Below are 22,899 nucleotides of genomic sequence, written 5' to 3'. Positions count from 1 at the left end.
AATGCTAAGCAATCCACAGTTTTATTTCTGGGTAATCAGAGATTATGATTAGATATGACCTTGGCTGATTTTGACAGGAAGAGACAGAGCTTGTATGACCCTAAACTAGAAAACTGCCCCACACAGAGCAAGGGCCTGCTCTCTCTCTCTTGTCAGATGTCTTCCACTGATTAGTCTCAGCCTGTAGAGAGTGTTTCTGTTATTGTTCCCTTAAACTGAGTAATAAAGCTGGGATTTATTTGCTACCCATGATATATAAATGACTAGAGTATATTATTCTAAGCAGGTATTAGCTGGCATATAGACTTCAAAGATAGAGTATTAGCAAACTGGCCTTCATATCACTCTGCAAATGTTTTTGCTTTCTACAAGCAGTCTGGGGATCTCTTTGATTTGCGATTTTTTTAAAAAAATTGCCCAATACCTATTCTGGCTGGTTTAAAATCAAGCATAATAAAAAGATACAATTTGAATAAAACACAAACAATAAAACATAAAATAAAAACACCATATAAATTACTATAAGTTTACTAAAAAAAATCATTTTTAATGTTATCATGTATTTTTCAGGATCAAGCAGTCTGGCTTCGATATCTCAGTGTAGTCTGCATTCTTGCAATCATCGCCTCATTTTGCATCGGACCAGGTAATGACTCTCTTTTCTAAGATGCTCTGACAGAAAGAGTTGTGATGGTTTTTCTAATATAAAAAAATCGCTCACACTATGGCCTGTAAAGTTGGATTAGGGTGGGGTAAGCGGTAAAAGAGGGAATACAAAATCTCTTAATAGTATAAAGCATTAAGTTCTTCAGGTAATAATAGATTGGGGCAGTTGAGAAAGATATAGTTATTAGGTTACATGTATCTAAGAATAATAATATACTGTATAACATTATATGTAAATGCTATATATTTTTAATTATTAGTCTATTATATACTTTTGAGAACATCCGCTTGTAGTAATCACATAGATCTTCTCTAGGATGATTGGTCATCCACTTGGTCCTTCAGATCTTGCAATGATGTACCCATTGCCCTTGTAATCATATATTATATGATCATAAATCTAAATATATAAATTAAAATCTATTACATTATTTACAGAATACAGAATAATAGAGAATATAAAACATGATGCACATATACAATACCCATGCAGCTCTTGCAACGTGGTAGAAGAAGTAGCAAGTATAAGGACAAGAAGTAGAAGCAAGGACTAAAACTAGAAGCAAGGAGTAAGGACAAACGAACTCTTATATACACAGAACAAGCTAAGCCACACCCAAGCTCCGAGCTATCTGACCTGGCTCACAAACAATCTTGTGTCTCAGTCACCAAACCAGTGTAGTATTCATCCAGTTCGCACCGGATTGGGTGAACCAGTAGGAAGAATTTGGTGTGGGCCACCGAACCAGTAGTAACTTCTGGCTGGCCATGCCCCCGACCTCGTCGCCCAGTTGCCACTTGATCCAGGTGTCTGATCGCATTTCCAGCATTTAGCTGATTTGTCTTTAAACATCTTTGCCAGTTTTGCTGGTGCAACGTGCTATCTATGAAACATCTTATACAAGTTTTCTTTATATTCTGTCAATATTGTTAATTTATAATTTGTTTCCCGTAGCTTCTGCCATTTATCTAATTGGTGGTGCTCCATTTAAAATCCAAGAAAGAAACACTTAGACTCTGTTAATTAGAGAAAAGATATCTTTTACTGGAAATTAAGTGGTAGCATCAGGGGTGGGATTCTACCAATTCTGTCCAGTTCTATAGAACCCTTTGTTAACTTTCTAAGCAGTTTGGAGAACCGGTAGTTAGAAGCAATCTCCTTTTGTTTTTTTCCACCCTTATTACATTCTTGCCAGCCTAGACTTCCTGTCTCCAGAACTTCTGGGGCTTGACTTTCTTAAAGGGGAAGGGTTGTTTTAAGGTTTTTACACTACTGTTGGGAGGAAATACTTCCCTGGACAATCAGCACTTTGAAGAAATAATTGAATAATGAAGCAGAGCTGTTAGAAAGAAGCTTTTAATGACAGGGAACTAAGATGAGTGACATTCAGCAAGGCTTCTTGGCTAGCTAGAAAGATTGACATTCAAACGTGAGTTTACATACCCTTTCTGAGTTTTGGTCTAAAGGTTAATTCTGTGCTTGGTGGCGTTTAATCCTGTTTTTATTGATGGGATAATTTTCCCTATTCAGCTTCAACAAGCAACAGCTACTGTTGTGATTTACCGTATATACTCGAGTATAAGCCGAGTTTTTCAGCACATTTTTTGTGCTGAAAAACCCCTCGGCTTATACTCGAGTGACAGATTCCCTCTGAAAAAAAATGGTGTGGAGCTCCGGAGCTGGGCAGCCGCTTCCTGCTTCCTTTGCAACTTGTAAGCATGGGGGTAATCGGAAGCAGAAAAGTTCTTGCATGGTTTCCAAGGCGTCCCCTCTCCCCCCAATTCCTACCTCCATCCCCACCTCCAACTCAATAAGCAGCGCTCAGGGTTGCCAGATCGCAGCTTGGCTCTGTGGCCAAACTCAAGTCAAAATATGGCCAAATTCGGCCAAAAAAAGACCTGGGAGAATGCTCAGACACGAAATCTATCCGGTCGAAAATAAGTGTGTGTGTGTGTGGGGGATTTAACAGAGGAAGATGTAGGGAGAAGGCAAAAGCGATGGAAGATCCTTCAGGGAAACTGAGGGGAAGACTCACCCTTGGTCCAGATGAGCCCCCTTCCCCGCCCCTAAGGAAGCAGAGGCAGCCAGCAAGGGCAGGCAAGCCCCACTTCGCGCGACTCCGTCCATCCTCGCTCCCACCCACCCACCCAAAGCCACAAAGTCCCCAATCGCGCAGCCCAGAATCGCCTCCCTCAGGGGGCAGCAATGACACCCGGCGTTTCCCGAGACAAGAAGCTCTGCCGCAAATGAAAGCGCCCTGGCTCTAGGCTCACGGGCTCAGAAAACAACGCGAGCCGCCACCACCACCACCTCCTCGTCCTCCTCCTCCCGAGCAGACTGAAAGCAGCTGGGGCTGAGGAAACAGGCCAAGCTGCGGAGCCGGCTATCTCGGCTCGCATTGTTTTCTGAGCCCACGAGCCTAGAGCCAGGGCGCTTTCATTGCACGGCGGAGCTTCTTGTCTTGGGAAACGCTGGGCTTGCTGCCCCTGAGGGAGGGCAATTCTGGGCTGCGCGATTGGGGGACTTCGTGGCTTTGGGTGGGTGGGTGGGAGCGAGGACGTTGACTTTAAGCGCTGCCGACCGAGTTTCACAAATACCAGTGGGACCTCCGTCCACCACCACCCCTCCCTCTTTTGCCTCCTTCCTTCTGATCAATCAGGTTTTCCCAGTATTTGCTCACAGCTGCATTTTCTCTTCTGCCGTGCTAGGCGTTGAACGCGGGATTTCTGATTCCCTTACACGCGCGTGGATATGCCACGGGCATTTTCTTTCCAAACGCCCCACGGGCAGAGAACACTGACTTTCATGATAGTGAGATCGTTTCAATTAATTGATTCACTAACCCAAAGAAGAAGATGATGATGACAGAGGAGGAAGGAGTCACTCTCCCTTGCAAGCCCCCAGTGCCCGGGCTGGAAAAGCAAGAGCCGTTCTATGATCTCTCTCTCTCTCTCGAATAGTCAAGCCCTTTCCAGACGCTGTTGCTGCCGCTGCTAGACCTTGCAAATGCAAAAACCATGGAGGGCTCCGGGATTTTGCATTTGCAAGGTGCAAAGCGGCGGCAGCGGATCGCAAGTGCTGGAAAGGGCTTGACTGTATTCAGGAGAGAGAGAAAGAGATCATAAGAATGGCTCTTGCTTTTTCTTGCAAGGGAGAGAGTGACTCCTGCCTCCCACTGTCATCATCATCTTCTTTTGGTTAGTGAATCAATTAAACCTTTCATGATAGTGAGATCGCTTTCCCAAATTAATTGCATTTCCCACCCTAGGCTTATACTCAGTCAATAAGTTTTCCCAGTTTTTTGTGGTAAAATTAGGTGCCTCGGCTTATATTCGGGTCGACTTATACTCGAGTATATACGGTAATTATTTGTATTGTGTTTGATTTTTTTCCTGGTTTCTTTTTCTATCTGGGGAGGGGGTCTTCCTCACTACTTTAGTACTATCTGGCAGTGTCCTTTTGGGGTATACTTCCAAGAGGCAGGATGCAAGCTTCGTACTGATTTTTTTTACTGCCTTTCTGGGGGGCATGTGACCTTCCCTTAAATCTGGATGCTTTCCTTAGGATATCTTGTGAGGTGAGTGAGACCAGCTGGTATCTTTAAGTGGTGCAAATGGATCTAAGGATTGCTTTTCCTGGGTGTGCTCTTTCTGAAGAGCTTAAATGACCCCTCTGCTAAAGGGTTTCACTTTATGAGCAAGAGTTGGCTGTTTGATAGTTATCACTGCATTTTAACTATTTTCATTCCTCAAGGTGCTCTGGCACCCTGCCTGATTTGTAACTCTGGCTTGCAGGTATTTTTAATCTAATGATTGGTATTTAGGGCAGCTTTTTGCAAGCAAAGAAGCTTTTTGTATTTTTGTACAGGTAATTCTTGATTTACAACAGTTCATTTAGCGACCATTCAAAGTTACAATGGCACTGAAAAAAGGGACTTACGACAGGCTTTGCAGATGATCTGGTTTTTATACTAGAAGAATCACTAGGAACAGGACCTAAATTGATAAATAAGATTTTTCCTACCAGTTTGGAGAGCTCGCTTTATGCGTGCATGTGCAGGGCTCAAACACCGCCCTCTCTTTCAACTCTTGTGAGCTGTGCAAGCATGCCTAACGCACGTGACAAACGTGCATTTCGTGCACACCAAGAAGGGCTCCCGCCCTCCATATCAATGATGGTGAGCTGTGCTGGTTTTTTTTTTTACCTCAGCTGAGGTGCAGCCATCCATTCTGCCGCAAGAATCACCTGAGCTAATAAAAAACAATATAGGAGAGGTGAGAGGTGAGAAAAGCAGGGGCAGGTGCGCAGGGCCAGCCAGAGGTGGTATTTGCCGGTTCTCCAAACCAGTCAAATTTTTTGATACTGGTACGCCTGAACCAGTCAGAATCTGGCTGGAACCATCTCTGATTTCAACTTTAATTCTTCAGAGATCTGTATTTGAAGACTCAAATTCACAATTTCCTTCAAATATCTGAGAATCCCTTTTTTTACACCAATCCAATGCAATTGCATTGGTGCAGCAGTAAAGCAGCTTAAGGTGCTTACTTCACAAGCTATGTCCGGTCTGGAGCCACTGTGACAGATATAGCAGGTTCCCTATTGCTGACTGATATATCTCTTGATCACAGGCTTCACTTTTGTCCTCACCCAAATTGTTATGAAAATCTGTGCTCATAGGTGTTGGAGCAGAATTACAATCCTTCATATCTCTCCAACAGCTGTTCAATTTTCCTTTTTTGACTGGGAAACTTTCTCAGTTTTTTGTATATTTACACCAAAATAATTTTGTATTTCACCCACATTTTTCAATTCAAAATTTCTTCTCTAATTGATTAGCAAATTATTTTACCGGTGACACATCTTTTGCAAAGATCATCCACAATTGAACCCAAGACCCTTCAATGCTGTATCTAAACAGATATTTCAATTCCTGGCTGACCGCTTGAGCCCATAAATGGCCTTTTTCAATTTATATACTGTGTTAGGCTTTTTACTTTCATACCCTGGTGCTTGAATCATGTAAATTTCTTCCTCTAATTCTGCATTGAGGAAAGCTGCTGTTATATCAAAATGCCAAATTTTATGGTCACATGCCTCTCCCAAAGCTAGTGCCAACCCTATGCTTTCACTCTTTATCGTTGGTGTGAATACCTCATCCCAGTGCATGTTTTTTCCTCTGTGAAAAACCTTGTGCCACTAATCTTGCCTTATATTGGACTTTATTGTTGGGCACTATTTTCTTTTTGTATACCCATTTACATCCTATGGCTTTGCAACCCAGTGGCAAAGTCATAGATATGAACACTGTTAGAGTTTGCAGCAATCCAACCAGCACACAGGTAAATAATTCAGCAGGATTCATTTACAGAATAAACTTCTTTATATACAATAATATACAGTATGATGCATGTATACAATACCCATGCAGAATCCAGAAGTCATAATCACAGAAGCAATATAAACTGACACTCCTCCCTTTATGATTAGAATAGACATAAATCCAAATTACTTAATATTATTCCCATGATGCACTCTACCCAATGGATTGGTCATTATATCTGCCAAATTGTCCTCTGAAGCAGGGGTCTCCAATCTTGGCAACTTTAAGACTTGTGGACTTCAACTTTGGAAGTTGAAGTCCACAAGTCTTAAAGTTGCCAATGTTAGAGACCCCTACTCTGAAGAACAAGCTAATTAATTTACATTTGATGGCTTCTCTGACATTACAATACTTAATGTCCACATACTTGCTCCTATTCTTTACTCTGTCACCTATTGCCATTTTAATACAAGCAGGATTATTCTCATAGATTGTCACAGCATCATTTACCTTTACACTTAAATCCTATAACAGCAAGGTACCTCTGGACAAAGTTCAGATAGTGCTATAAATTCTGCCTGCACAGTAGAAGTGGCTACAGTTGTTTGTTTTCTGGACTTCAACCAATTAAAGGCCCTCCAAACAATACCACAATCCGAGAATTGGACTTTCTGGTTTTTACATCATTGGCATAATTGCTGTCATCATAACATTTCAATTTCAATTCTTCAGAGACCTGTATTTGAAGACCCAAGTTCACAGTTCCCTTCAAATACCTGAGAATCCTTTTTATACTGTAGAAAGTTAGCACCTACCCCTCTCCTAGAAGAATAAAATAGTCTAGGAAATATTGAAAAGGCAGAATATTGTATTTCCCTAGATGAGAAAAGGAGAAACATGTTTTTAAAGACAAAGCAGCTTCCTGTAACTCCCTGCCTCGCTTCAGCTGCAGGGTGATGGTGGCCCTCAGGACCTGTAATTGTAGATCCAAGTTGACAGTTCCCTTCAAATACGCGATAATCCTTTTTATACCTGTTCAATGCAATTGTGTTGGGGCAGCAGTAAAGCGACTTAAGATGTTTACTGCACAGGCTATGTCTGGTCTAGACCACTGTGACAGATATAACAGGCTCCCTATTGCTGACTGATACATCTCTTGATCACAGGCTTCACTTTGTCCTCACCCAAATAGTTATGAAAATCTGTACTCATAGTATTGGAGCAGAGTTACAATCCTTCATGTTGAATCTCTCCCACAGCTGTTCAATTTTTCTTCTTTGATGTTTTTTCTCTGTGAAAAACCTTGTGCCACTAATCTTGCTCTATATTGCGCCTGATTGTTGGGTAGTACATTCTTTTTGTACACCCATTTACATCCTACGCCTTTGCAACCCTGTGGCTTTATGTCACTTTATGTTCCCTCATGGATTTGATTTCTTTATCCATGGCTTCTTTCCACTTTACTTGTTCAATTTGGGGTAGTGCCAATACTTCCTTATAGTTCCTTGGCTCATACCACACATCACACACCTTTACTTTACGAGCAGAATACCTGTTAGGTGGAATCCCCTTGTTCTGTCATTCTGACTTGTGTGGCATTGAGTGCTCTTGTGTTTCAATCCTCTCTGGCTTCATATCTGAGTCATCATTTTCTTCTGACTCCTTTTCTAGTTCTTTTTCAGTTTCTCCTCTCTGAACCCTGACACCATCACTAAGTGAGTTGCCATCACTAAGTGGGTCGCCATCACTAAGTGGATCATTCCAAAAATTGGCCTCAATTCTGTTCCAATTTTGCTCTGCAAAACTAGCAGACCTTGAAATCACTATTCTTTTACTCCCGTCGCTAAAGCCATAGCTCTTTGAGCCAGGCTCATAGCCTGTAAACCTGAGCCTTTCTAGACTTTGATTGACCTTTTCTCCTGACTGCTTTTGGAATATGCACCCATGCATTGCTTCCAAACACTCTTAAATGTGCCAAATATGGCATTCTCTCATATGGCACTGTACATGGAGTATCATTAATTGAGGAACTCTGCAGCCTATTGATTGAATAATTAGCAGTCAACATGGCTTCGCCCCAATATGACCTGCTCAAACCAGAATCCTCCAGCAGTGAGTCCTTCATGTTTATAAGACATCAATCCACCTGACAGCTATACCATTCTCAGCTGCTGTGTACGGATTAGTGCGTTTGTGTTTTATTCCTAACTATCCCAACCACTGTTGAAAACTTTCTGACATGAATTCTGAACCTGTCAGTTTTCAGCTGACTTATCTGTTGTTTATATCTCCTTTCTACAAAGCTTACCCATTGCTTAACTTTCTGTAGCACCTCTATTTTACTCTTCAGTAAATAGCAGACATCAATGACCAGGGCATACTTTGCTCCTTCCAAACTGGCTTGCATTGGCCCCACCAAATCTGCATGTACCAGCTCTAGAGCTCTTGTTTTCTGCCTTGTGCTACTTTTGCTTACTGGGAATGCCTTGGACTTTGATGATTTACATACTGCACAATCCAAATATGCCTTACACCCCTTTAAGTTTAAACCTTCTGCAAACTGTTGCATCTTCTGCCAAACACATGAATCATGTTGTGCCACATTTCCAAATGTTTGGGCACATTGAACCTGCAACACATAAAGATAATCCTGCTTTATGTCCTGTGCACATACATTCCCATTTCTCTTTATGAGACACTTCCCATTTACAAATGTGGTCTCAGACCCGTTTTGGTCTAGACTAGAGACACTTAGTAAATTATACTACATTTCAGACACACATAATATGTTACTAAACATTTCCTCCAGACATGGAGTCAGCACACTGCCTTTTCCTGTGACTTTTGGCCATTTGCAAAGGCTACTGCATCACCTCCAGCTGGATCCATTCTGAAAAACAATTTTGAATTATTAATAATTGTTTGATTAGCCCCACTGTCAATTAACATTTGTCTCTGCTATTACAATAGCTAACTTTTGCAACAGCAGCTTGTCCATCTATTGTTTTTCTTCTTTGCAAACTGCTTTTCTACAAATGGTTCTTATCATCACATATGAAACACTTCCAGTGTTGCTGTCCTGTTTGTTGCTTTTAGAAAAAACTCTGCTGGGTTGTAATCCGAACTCTGCAGACATCTTTTGTGTTTAGTTTAGTTTATTGTAATTGCACCTTGTACAGGGAAATCAAACACCATCTTCAGTGCACATCATGACCAAGACCATGAAAATAAACACAAATACACATCCTTCACCCTCCACACATTGAACCGAAAACCCCCAACACCGCACCAATACTGCACTATACAGCAGAATTCAAAAGAGCTACTGTCCTGGGATAGAAGCTGTTTTTCAGCCTATTTGTCTTTGTTTTTATTATTCTGTACTATCTGCCAGATGGTAATAGTTCAAAAAAAGAGTTCCCAGGATGAGATGGTTTCTTTGATAATGTTTTGAACTTTCTTAAGGCAGCGGGAGCTATAAAACTCTTCCAAAGAGGAGAGAGGGCAACCAGTGATCTTCTGGGCAATGACATGAACCCTCTGGAGTGCTTTCCTATCTGCCACTGTGCAATTGGCAAACGATAAAGAGGTGCAGTAAGTTAAAATACTCTGATGCAGTGGTAGAAGGTCACTAGCAGTTTTTCATTCAAAAACTGCTTTTCTCTCTCTGCTCCTTGGGCCCCCACCTCAGGAATTTCTCCTCATGGTTTTTCTAAAATGGCATTTGTTTTCTTCTGAAATCAAACAGGCCTTTAGAGCTTCCATTTGTAAGTCTTGTTCTGGTTTGCACTCAAAAACTGCTGAAACAATGTCCCATGTTTCATCTAGACTGTTTAACACCAACAGCACTTTCTGAGATTCAGGAATCTTCATTCCACGCTATTCCAACTCAATAAATAAAGTCTGCATGTGCAACAAATGCTTCTCCACACTCTCTTGTAGTAACAGCTGGGCTCTGTACAATTGTCTCGATAATTGCACAATATTCAATTTCAACCAAACCTCCTTTGCAGTTTTTAAATCAGCTACATTCAAGAATTGTTCATCTTCTAAACTTAAGATGATGTAGGCCAGTGCCTTATCATGCTGCCCTTGATCTGCAGCTGCTAATGATGCCTGGGGTGGATGAATAACAATATCCCAGAGCTCCTTAGCCTTCAGAAAGCATTCCATTATTGCAGCCCAAATAATATAATTCTTCTGTCCCAATCGAGGTAGAGAGCTCTCCTTGAAATCAACAGCCATCCTGCAAGCCTTTTCAGCCTTGTTCTCTTTTGCTTATAACACAGGTTGTCTCTCAGCTTGATTAGAGTTTAGTCTTACTGTGTATTTGGACTGGCTGGGTGTGCTCTGGGCCCATAACCTGCTAGAGTTTGTAGCAATCCAGCCAGCACAAAAAACAAATAATTCAGCAGGATTCATTAAGAAAGACTTCTGATTTCTGCGGCTGCTCATGGCCACTTACTGCCAGACACCACATGGTGCATCACACTTTTGCTGCTGCTCACAGAATGAGGCTGCATGGCTTGTCACACTGGTGCCACCACAAGTGGCTGGCTGTATGGCAAGTTGCACCAGTGCTACTGCTTACAACATGAGGCTGGGTGGCATGTTGTGCCATTGGGAGTATAAGCAGTAGCACCCAAGTGATGCAGCATGCAGTGTCCTGCTGCGAGTGGTGGCACCGGCACAACAAGCCATGTGGCCTCCTACTATGAGGGGTGGCACAGGTGTGATGTGCCACGCAGCCTCCTGGTGGCACCGGTGTGATGAGCCATGAGGCTTCCTGCAGCAGCCCAACATGCCATGTGGTGTCTGGCAACAAGTGACCGCAGAAGAAGTCAAGCAGCGGTGTGACAGGTTTCAGGGTGTGGGAGGCCTGGCTGTGGTGGTCCTAAGGTAAAGTGGGTGAGGGGTGTGTGGGCAGTTCCACCCTCCACCCCCGACCTAGCTTGATTTTTATACATGCACTTCACCCTACATCGTACAATCAAACAGGAGTGGGATACGACAGGGTTAACTACCGGTTCGGGATTTACGAGCTTCCCTGCACGCTGTGAGCCGCGCACCTGTAAATCGTCATCAGCATGATGTGTGCAGAGACACAGCCTTTGAAACAGCCCTCTTTTCCTGCTTTTTTAACTGCAGCTGTGCCTCATTCAGCAGCTGAAGTTGAAAAATCAGGAAATAAAGTTCAAGTAAGAGCCCAGGTGGGTGGGTGGGCAAAAACATCAGCAGACATAGAACCAGTTGTATGTCTGCTGCTCTTCAGAGCTACCAGTTCTACAGAGGTGGACAGAACCGGTAGAAACCCACCCCTGCAAACAGTGGGACGGAGTGGGTGGGGACTTAACTAGGGCTTATCTTTGGGGGTAGATCTTATATTAAGCACACATGTAAAAATCAAGTTAGGCCTTATTTTTGGGATAGGTCTTATTTTCAGGGAAACATGATATTTCATACTATTTTTTTCAGAAAAAAAAGTGTTCTTCTGAAAAAAATTTCATTTATGTTCTACTCAGTACATGCTGATTATCAATATGTTCAAAATGTTTCATTGATATATAGCTGAATTGGTCAGTTTGTCTGTATTAAATTAAAATTGACTCCTTCCTTGAGGCAAAAAGTTGTGCATTTGGAGCATAGGAACAGAAGATAAGACTAAAAAAGTCATTAAATTTACAAATTGAGAGAAATAAAAGGAGAAGATGAGATTAGTATAATGTAATTGGAAGAAAAATTGGGATTATTAATATCAAGTCAAGATGCCACTTACCATTTGCAAGTAATCAAATCTATTAGATCTTGTTTGCGTTTACCATTCTTTTTTAATGGAATCATGGTAAAATAAAATTAATTTCAAGATATATTATTATTACCTTTATTGTCAGAGTACAACATGTGTACAATGAGATTGGCTGAGCCTCCCTTTGTGTACCCCCCCCTCAAAGACAAATCACAGTGAGGACGGAAATCCCTGACCCAGTCCCAATCTTATTACATTATGTGACCTTGTTGCACAATGCACCGGCCCTGCAAGTCTATCATACTATGTTGACATGAAGTTATTTTCCATTCAGGAGTCTTAACAGCCCACGGGTAGAAACTGTTCTTCAGCCCGTTGGTGCAGCTGGCTGTGCTTCTGTGTCTTCTCCCCCATGATAGGAGAGTGAAGAAGTGCTGACTGGGGTGTGAGTCATCCCTGAGAATTTTCCTCACTCTTCTAAGGCAGCGAGCCCTAGCGAGGTCATCTAGTGGTATCAGGGAACAGCCCACGATGTTTTGTGCTGTGCTCACCACCCTCTGTAATGTCTTTCTATTTGTGTCTGTCAAGCCAGCATACCACACCATAATGCAATATGAGAGGATGCTTTCTATTGTAGACCAGTAAAAGGTCATCAGTCGTTGTTCCACTTTATTCTTTCGCAAGACCCTAAGGAAATGGAGTCTCTATTGGGCCTTTCTGGCCACCTGGGTTGTGTTGATTTTCCAGGTAAGATCTTCGCTGAGGTAGACTCCCAGGAATTTAAACGAGGGAACTCTCTCCACACAGCCCCCTTCAATGTAAAGTGGAGCAGGTTCCTCCCTCTTCTTCTGGAAGTCTAACACCATCTCCATTGTCTTCTGATGTTTAGGTGCAAGTTGTTTTCTAGGCACCATGAGGATAATTTTTGAACCGCCCCTCTGTATGCTGTATATAATGATCAACAGTGATGATTGCTATGTGTACAAATTATATATTTCATAACACTCATCTTTTCTAACGAAGTATCAAATATGTCTAATCAGTTTTGATCTTATTTACAAGAGGATGAAAGGCCTCATGGCAGCCCACTCCTGAGTATACTTTAGCAATAGGCTCCTCCTGGCCTGAACAGATCTCAAGCCTCTCTTTTTCTTACTAGGAATAGGTTTATGAAACGTCTATTTTTTGTCTCTTCCTTGCAGGTGGAATTCCATTTATCCTCACTGCAGAGTTATTTCCACAGTCACAAAAGCCAGCAGCGTTTATGATTGCTGGAATAATCAACTGGCTCTGCAATTTCATAGTTGGACTCCTTTTCCCTTTCATTCAGGTATGGGCTCCGGATTAGAGAAGGCACCAGAACGTTTTAAAAAGGGTGAAGTAGGATTGGCCATGAAATCAACATGTAACCCTCTTGATCTATTTATAGCATCTTTTTTCAGTGTTTTAAAACTTCTGATTTAGTTATTTTATTTAAAAAAGAATAGCTTTAAGTCCTTATACATGCAAAACATCATGGGTCAGGGACATAAAAATAAAAACGTTGGGCAATTTAAATAAAAATTAACAGAAGAATTAATTGAAAAATACACAGGAAAAGAGGCTCTGAAAAGATATAAAGCATATTGATCTGTCCCTATTTATGAGGCAACTTAATGTAAAGAAGTGCCAGTTTGCATAAAACACACGAAGTCTGAACCTCTTTAAAACATCCAAAAATGAGAAACTACAAGCTGCCTGGGTAACTTATATAAATCTTACTTTAGGAAGTTTTTCTTTACATTTAAATAAAGCTTAGGTTACTACAACTTATACCCCCTTTTCACCCTAATTTTTGTGACCATGGAAAATTGTTCTGATCAGCTTTCCTACATAGTTTTGTATGCAATTAAACAGCACAGTTTTAATATGACCAGAGCTAGTGGTTAAGAATATGTGGGGATAGTCCAAAATAACTCGGGCTGGATGATTTTCTATAGGTTTTATTGTTTGTAAGCTAGAGAGATCAAAATGTGGTGCTCAGTTTCAAAGCATATTATGAAATGCTGGCAATAGAAAGCAGGTGTTTAGTCAAAGGAAGATAATTAGGGGTCCTGATAATCCAGGTTTCATTTTGCTTTGTGTTTTCAGGAAGGGTTGCAAACATACTGTTTCCTGGTTTTTGCTGCTATCTGTCTTGTTGGAGCCACTTTCCTTTTTTGTGCTTTACCCGAAACAAAAAAGAAAACACTTGCTGAAATCAACCAGGCATTTGCCAAGAAGAAAATGCCTCTGGAAATCCAGGAAATGGGTCATTTTGATCCCAAGGGAAAATCCACTAAGTGAAGTACAAGCATCCAATTTTTGTCATTCAACTGGAAAATGAAAAAAACAAACAAATGGCCTAAATTCAATTTTTCATGATATTTTTTTTTACATTTTAACAAAGCTATTTATTAATTTTCTTGTGGTTGGAGACTAGTTGTGACTAGAGTTGATAAAGAGTCAAAAAATGAGGAACTAGATTATTTGAGCAACATCATTGCTTAATTTAACTATGCAAATGAAACTTCCTTGATTAATTGTAGGAGTGCAGTGACTTTTACCACTGGTTTGGGTTCATGGCAGCTATCTCTCTTAATGCATGATTCACAGTCTCAAGCATATGTTTTGCAAATTCTATTTTTTTAAACTTTAATTAAAATTCATATTTTTTATAATAAATATTGAATTTATGGAGGGCTTTAACCTTTTGAGTTTAATGGTAAAATAATTCATCTCATACAGATAATTTCTTATACTCAGGGCAATTCTATCTATGAGGACATACTTAAATCTCAGATCTTCAGTATCTTTTTCTCTTTAAATAAAATCAGGGCTTTACGTTTTTGGGGTCCATTTTTATTTTTTGTCTTTGAGTGGCAGTTACTTTGTAAATACAATTTGAATGTGTATTTGAACATTGTAGCTCAAGCAATATCATCTAGACCAGTGGTAGTCAACGTGGTCCCTACCGCCCATTAGTGGGCATTCCAGCTTTCATGGTGGGCGATAGGGGTTTTGTCCCCTACTTTATAAATCACCTTTACTGTGGAACCGGTGGGTGGTTAGGGAAAATTTTACTACTAACAGAGATACAAAAGTGGGCGGTAGGTATAAAAAGGTTGACTACCCCTGATTTAGAGCTTTCAGTATCTTTACTCCAAGTCAGCCCAATGATGGAAACGTATCTTGCTTTGTGGTTCATCTTTATCAGATTACAGATATAGTTTTAGTTACATAATGCTGAACGCAGGAATGGTGTGTTACAAACTATGAAAGATGCAGGAATGGGTAAGCTGTTTTGGGGTGAGGCAATTTTAACTGGCAATTATTTGGTCAATAGACTTCAGCAATAGAATTCAGCAATTAGTGAAACTTCATATTACATGTTATAAAAAGACAACTATCTTTGGCACATTTAAGAATCTTTGGCAGCAGTGAATGGGTGCACATTCCCAAAACAATTAGGAGGACAACCAGAGGCAAGGAAATATAGAAATATAGTCAAGATCAAATTTTGCTTACCTAAATGCAGAATTAAAAGAAAATATATACATGGCACTAGCTCCTCGTTATGAGAGTGATCAACCAGGAACAGTATATAAATTAAAGAAAGCACATAAATCCTAAAACAATCAGCAAGAAAATTGGAACAAATGTTTAGATACTATTTTGAAAAAAATCAGGTTTCAGAAGCAGTAAAGCTGACCCATGCTTGTATACTCAAAATTGTGAAGGCAAAATATCTATATTATTAGCATTTGTGGATGATATTTGTTACATAACAAAAGAACAATCACAAATTTATTCATTTGCAAAACAGCTTGAAAAGAACTTTCAGTTAAAGAGTCTAGGAGAAATAAAGAACCATTTAGGAGTAGAAAAAAAGAAAATACAAGAAGGGTGGTATGTTTTAAGTCAAAAGAATAAAATAGAACCATTGTTAAAAATATAACATGGACAGTTGTAAAAGTGTCCATGATACCAGATTTTCAAACCCTCAAAAATGTTTATTTTTACAGAAACTTTATCGGGCAGCCATAGTAAGTGTGTTGTACTTATCACAAGGCCAGATATTGGCGATTCAGTCAATATTTTAAGCTGTTATACATCAAAGCCTACACAACAACACTGGTTAGGAATTAAAAAAATACTATGTTATTTAAAGGGAACCATGAATTTAGGATTGCATTTACAACCATCAAGTGAATTGAATTTGAAAGTTTGTACAGTGATTGGGCTATGCACACAGTCTCCCCACCTTTTTATGCCCCGCTGCCCCCCACCCCGGGTGCCCCCCCCCCCCCCCCCCCCCCCCCCCGTGGCGCGCCTCCGGATAAAAAAGCTCGGTGCCACAGCCGGGCCCCCCTCCCGGTGAGCTTTTTCGGTGAAAGGCTTTTCCGAAAATACGCGCCACTCATTTTTGAAAAGGGCCGAGCCCCGAGCTACGTGCTTTACAACCAGCAAACGTAGAATTGAATTTGAAATGTTTTGTAGACAGTGATTGGGCTAATGATGTACAAGATAGAAAATCAGTCAGGATTTGTTATAATGTTTGCAAACACATGAGTGGATTGGAAATCTAGAAAACAAACTTCAGTTGTCATTTCTACAGCTGAAGCAGAATTCATAGTATTATCAGGATTGTGTTCAAAGATAACATGGTATATACAATTATTAAAGGATTTGTTTGGATACTGAAATGAAAGGAGCTACACCAATATTTGAACATAACACATGTATACAAACATGTGTACAAATGGCAACAGGTGAAAGAATAAAAACCAGAAGCAAGCATGTTGACATAAAGTATTGTATTTATTTATTTATTTATTTATTTGATTTGCCAATTGTTTACAAGATAATAAGTATAAATGTATACATAGTTGTGAATACATGAAATGGTTACATATAAGAAAAATAAAAGAATAAAATAAAAATAAAAAAATAAAAGAATAGGAGAAACAATAGGACAGGGACGGTAGGCACGTTGGTGCGCTTATGCACGCCCCATTGTAATGTCAGAGAAGCAGTGAAAAAAATTGTAATAGATCTAATTTATTGTCCACGAGAAATTTAGGTGACCTCATGACAAATACATTAAGAATACAAAAACACAAGGATCTAGTAAAATGACCTGGTTTAAATGCTGTACATCTATAAATTGGAGGAGTATTAGTAGCTGGAATAGGAACTTAGTAGCTGGAACAGTAAAGTGTATAATAGGCCAAAACACACAGTTGTAATTGATTAGTTAGAGAGTGTTGACTCATGAATGTCGCAATGTACGCTATGATTGATTGTGAAGGGGGATTTTCCTCTTTTCCTGTCTTTTTCTTCTGTGTGTTCTACATGTATACTGTTTAATTTACCTCATGATATTCCTGTATTCCTGACTATCTTGTATATAACAAACTATTCTAAAAATATGAGTTCCAGGTATACTTGTAAAAAAAAGAAACAGACATCCTGCGATCTCCGGAATTTAAAATTACATTTATTGTACTTACTAAGTTTTCATCAGCCTCTGCTGACATCATCAGAGTATTAAGCTACCATTACAGAGATCTCTGCCTTTATATACCATTAATCAATTTAGCCCTTGCATGAGTGATATGCCCTTTCAACTGCCTCTCACCTGTAATTAGCTCTGTTGTTTTTGGTCAAAGGAGGCTTATCCAGGAGTGGGATTCAAAATTTTTAACAACTGGTTCTGGCTTAGGTGGTGGGCATGGCTTGGTGGTCATGTGACTGGGTGGACATGGCTTGATGGTCATGTTATTGGCTGAGTGTGGCCAACTCAATATCACTCACATCAAGGCACACATCTCCTCGCCTGGCCTCTCATGACTGAGGATGCTGCAACAGTCGTTAAGTGTGAAAAATGGTCATAAGTCACTTTTTTCAGTGCCATTGTAACTTTGAATGGTCACTCCACACAAGCAAAGTACCAGCAAAAGAAGGGGAAAAAATACTCCAGAGACGTTCCTGAGACAGGAAGTCTAGTCCTGCCAAGAATGTAATAAGGGTTAACAGAGAGGCAGTTTCTGTAAGCAACACCAGAATGTTTCCTTCCTGCCTTCCTTACAGGATTAGGCCAGTAATTTCTTCTAACAACAGGTTCTCCAAACTGCTTAGAATGTTAACAACCGGTTCTAGCGAATAGGTGCGAACCTGTAGAATCCCACTCCTGAGCTTATCTCTTGTTATTGTTTCCTCCCTTGTCAGACCCAGCCTGGAATGCTTATCTCTAAGAGGTTATGTTAAACTGCCAACTATTGCAATTTGTTGCTTTGCTTGTGACCTTGTGTTCGGCCCAGCTCGTTCTTTATTATTCCTGTCTGTTATAACTAGAGGCAGCTCTGTCGGGCTCCTCTGTATTTGGACAGGCCTGGCTGTGCCTTCATAGGATGAATCCACATGCCCAGGGATGGATTGAAATATGAGGCAATGAAAATTTGCAAGCCCAGGTTTGGGGCATGTTATGTTAATGACACATTTGTCATTGTTAAACAATGAGATCAGATCAGATTTATGAGCATCCTCAATTCCATATATCCAGTTTATGATGGAGGAAGAGGCCAATAACACACGCTGGCCTTCCTGGATGTGCTAGTCAGCTGCAACCAGTGCTAGTCAGTACACAGGTGTGTACTGAAAAACCACGGGCACGGACCATATCCTACACAATGAGAGCAATCACCCCATTGCACATAAAGTCAGTTATGTATTCAGGCACTGTTTAATAGGATAGACACTCATTGTAGTACACTAACAGCCCAAGCCAAGGAGTGGGCATATCTTTATCAGATCCGCAAGCTCAATGGTTATTCTATGGACTTCATCCGAAGGTGTACTACACCCAGGGCCCAGCAACCCATTAAAGATGCCAGTGGAACACCTGTGTGGAGTGTGCTCCCGTATATATGGGGAGTATCTGAAACTACTGCACCTATTCTCCTGGGGCATGGAGCCAAGGTGGTGCACAAACTGGACCAAACTCTAAGAATGAGAGTGATGCACCCAAAGGAAACACTACCCAAGGAGGAGACATCTTTGGTGGTTTACCGCATCAACTGTAGTGATTGTGCAAGCAATTATGTGGGGGAAACGGCCAAGCGACTACAGACCAGAGTAACGAACATGAACTGGCTGTCCGGCGCAAAGAACAGCACTCTGAGATTTGGGCATATCTGCAGGAGCATAATCACACATTCAGTTTTCAAGAGGCTGAGGTTGTTGCCCATGATATAACTAAAGGAGAATGCCTTCTAAAAGAAGCCTGGTTTTGCAATAGCAATTCTATCAATAGGCATATCGAACTACCACTGGCCTACCAAGCACTGAGACACCAGGAAAGACCCTAAGGCCTAACTTGATTTTTACATGTGTGTTTAATATAAGATCTACCCCCAAAGATAAGCCCTAGTTAAGTCCCCACCCACTCCGTCCCACTGTTTGCAGGGGTGGGTTTCTACCAGTTCTGTCCACCTCTGTAGAACTGGTAGCTCTGAAGAGCAGCAGACATAGGACTGGTTCTATGTCTGCTGATATTTTTGCCCATCCGCCCACCTGGGCTCTTACCTGATCTTTATTTCCCGATTTTTCAACTTCATCTACCGAACGAGGCACAGCTGCAGTTAAAAAAGCAGGAAAAGAGGGCTGTTTCAAAGGCTGCTTCTCTACACGCAGCATGCTGATGACAATTTACAGGCGCGCAGCTCGCAGCGTGCAGGGAAGCACATCATAAATCACTGAACTTCGTAAATTCCGAACTGGTAGTTAACCCCTGTCATATCCCACCCTTGATGTGGATTCATCCTATGCACAGCCAGGCCTGTCCAAATACAGAGGAGCCCAGCAGAGCTGCCTCTAGTTATAACAGACAGGAATAATGAAGAATGAGCCAGGCTTACCACAAGGTCACAAGCAAAGCAACAAATTGCAATAGCTGGCAATTTAACATCACCTCCTAGAGATAAGCATTCCAGGCTGGGTCTGACAAGGGAGGAAACAATAACAAGAGATAAGCCTCCTTTGACCAAAAACAACAGGGCTAATTACAGGTGGGAGGCAGTTGAAAGGGCATATCAGTGTGCAAGGGCTAAATTGATTAATGATATATAAAGGCAGAGATTTCTCTAATGATAGCTTAATACTCTGATGATGTCAGCAGAGCCTGATGAAAGCTTAGTAGGCACAATAAATGTAATTTTAAGTTCCAGAGATCAGAGGATGTCTGTTTCTTTGTGTGTGTGTGTGTATGTATTAATATAAAAGATTATACAAAAATAGAATCTGCCGTGTGCTATTGCAGTTCCAGGCAGTTTTACAATTTTTGTGAAAGTTTACAATACTCATAAATTTGCAGTCCCAGTGGTCACGGTAAACGGCCTTGTGTAAGCAGAGGCTTGAATAAATGATCATTCAATTTTCTCAGGATCATTCAGTAGATATAAAAAAATCATATTCAATTCATTCAAAATCATTTAGTTCACAGAGACTGTAATAAATCCTTATAAATATGCAGAGAGAAAAATCCTTGCAAACAGATCTGCACTTAATTCATTTTGCAATTACATCTCTAATTATGCACAGTTAATGGTAAAAAGAACAATGCAGTTAATATAGAAAAATTAAAATGAGTACAGTCTATATAGAGAAACGATAATTAATACTCAGTTGCTGAGATTTGTCTCCTTTCTCTTCAGCTTAACAGCCCATGCTACTCGGCGGAACTCTTTGCATCTAACTAAACGTTTGTTTTTCGAAGTTTTCTCTTCAAGTCCAGTCTTTTCCTCTATTTATTTTTTCCCCTATGGGTGTAATTCTGTGCTTGTTCAGAGTTTTTCTGAGGCTTTTGAAGATATTATTTCCAGAAGTGGAAATTTAGGTGGTTTGGACCGGTTCAGGTGAACTGATTATTAAGATTCTGCACAGTTCAGAGAATTAGCAAATCCTACCACTGGCTCATCCCCTGCCCCACCCTATGTCACCTTGCCTGCCTTGGCCAGTGGTTAGAGTCATGCCCGTGCCCAGCTACTCTCTGGCTCCTTCACCTGCTCACCCAGACCATGTGGCCCAGCTTATCTCTGCACTGCGCCTGCTCTGCCCACGAAGGTAAGGCGCTTGGCCGAAGGGCCACCTTGAGATGGATATGGCAAGGCTTGGCTGCCTTTTGGGTCTGGCTCTTGCCATCCTTCTGCCCACTCACCCTTTGTCTTGTGTTGGGGGACATGCCAGTCCCTGGCTCTGGCCTTCCCCGGGGCTTCCACTCGCATGCTGGGCTGCCACTGTGAGAACGGTGCGAGCTCCATGGGCTGGAAGGTAAGGCTAATGGCGGGGAAGGAAGATCCGCTCCGGGCTTGCTGTACTCAGCTGAAGGACCACCTTGGGGGGGGGGAGACAGGGCGAGGCTCAGCTGCCTTTCAGGTCCAGCTTCGGCTTCCATGGGGCCTTCTGGGTGGGAGAAAATGCCTCCCCCCGAGGGCCGCTCACTTGCTCATCTACTGGCTGGGCTGGCCTGGAAGCAGTTCCCTTGTTGCGGGCTGGATGCAGGACCAGAGGTGGAGCAGAGGTCGAGCAGTGGCAGCCTAGAGCAGGATCTGAAAGGTGGCGGAGCTTCACTGTGTCTCCCCCACACCGAGAAGCCTGCATCCACCACCTCCTTGCTGGTGAGAGAAGCCTTCAGCTGCCCATCTTTTTCAGTGTGAAAAGTGTTAGGAATGTAAGCCACCTAAACAGTTATTTGGGTTGGAAATATGTAAACCAGGCTAAACACTTTAATACTGTATCTTTAAGAGCATGCTAAATCTGTAATTGGGTGTGGTTCTGCAAATGGCCATAAGATGGAGCCAGAAAACCTGAGTTATTTTAGTCTCAGGAAATCTCAGTGAAATCTTGGTGAGTCTCTGTTTCCTTCTGTTGGAGAGAGTTGCCTTTCCTATTGACTGTTATTCTTGGATTTGATGTAAGTCTGTTACTCAACTGTTTTTTGATACTGGACTTTGATATTGGAATTATCCCTGAACTAACACTGACTGCTTTAACTGTGCTTGACTTGGACTGCTTGTTTGGACAGTTTTGTGCTTAAACGTTAATTGAAAGTAAAAACCTACATTAACTGTACAGTGTATCTGTGTGCTGTGTGTGTATTATTCAAACACTTCTCTCACTACGTCTCTCTGTATGCGCTCATTCTCTTAATGGGGAATTACCTCAACACTGGTTATGGGCCCAGACCATACCAGGCTCAGATAACTGAGAGTTAATGTGAATACACAGTACTGTATACAGACAGCTGTTTACTGTTTAATTGTGGGTTACTATCCTGGTAAAGATGGCACAAGACCCTTCAACAAGTCTATCACTGATAACCCAGTTGGATGGAACAAACTATGTTTCCTGGTCTATGAAGTGCAGTCTACTTCTGCGTAGAAAAGGTTTATGGACTGTAGTTCAAGATCCACCGGATGTGAATGCTTGGGATCCAGCTAATGAGGATGATGCCAAGAAGATTGCTGACTTTAAACAGAACAACGAACGAGCTCTTTGTATAATTGGACTAACACTGAGTGACCAGCAGCTAGTCCATATTCGTGGAGAAGAGTCTGCTGCTAAGTGTTGGGAGAATTTGAAGAGGATTTATGTTCGTGACAGTGTAAGTGCACACATACATCTTACACGTAAAGTGTTTAGAACACGTCTTCTGAAAGGTGGAGATATGTTAGCTCATTTGAAGTTCATGAAAAGAACTTTTCAAGAGCTACATGAAAAAGAACGGATATTTTCAGAGCTGCATCAAGTTTACATCATTCTTTCCTCTTTGGATGAAAGTTATGATGATTACATATCTTCACTGGAAGTCCTGCCTAGAGATAAACTGACATTGACTGACATAACCGGAAGGTTGTTAGAAGAAGCAAGAAGATGGCTGGATAGGGGACCAACTGAGGAACGAACAACCAAAAGAAGATTTGTCTTCAACTGCCTATACTGTTAGGAAATGTTTTTCTTGTGGGGCTAGGGGACATATAGCTAGATTCTGTAAGAAGGGAAAACAACAGAATACTAGTAATCACCAAAAGGCTAAGAAGAATGTTAGTTTAGCTATGTCTAGCAATTCAACTATAAACCATGATTTGT

General features: G+C 41.2%; 2 protein-coding genes across 3 annotated transcripts in view; one reads left to right on the top strand and one right to left on the bottom strand.

The window, feature by feature from the left end:
* Window positions 1–14,599, top strand: part of SLC2A9 (solute carrier family 2 member 9) — a 62,885-nt gene extending 48,286 nt beyond the window's left edge. For both annotated transcript variants that reach the window (XM_026675859.2, XM_087963686.1), the window contains 3 exons: window positions 571–646; window positions 12,936–13,063; window positions 13,864–14,599. In XM_026675859.2, coding sequence (XP_026531644.1) covers window positions 571–646; window positions 12,936–13,063; window positions 13,864–14,058 — 399 coding nt within the window. In that variant the 3' untranslated portion in view covers window positions 14,059–14,599. The remainder of the gene's footprint in view (window positions 1–570; window positions 647–12,935; window positions 13,064–13,863) is intronic.
* The window catches only part of CC2D2A (coiled-coil and C2 domain containing 2A), a 1,114,036-nt gene that overhangs the window by 950,525 nt on the left and 140,612 nt on the right, over window positions 1–22,899 (bottom strand). The window lies entirely within an intron of this gene.

The sequence above is a fragment of the Notechis scutatus genome, chromosome 4 (assembly GCF_049901735.1).
Source record: "Notechis scutatus isolate UNSWTSFEM ecotype Mainland chromosome 4, rNotScu1.2, whole genome shotgun sequence".
Taxonomy (NCBI): domain Eukaryota; kingdom Metazoa; phylum Chordata; class Lepidosauria; order Squamata; family Elapidae; genus Notechis; species Notechis scutatus.
This window is presented reverse-complemented; position numbering and strand designations above follow the sequence as displayed.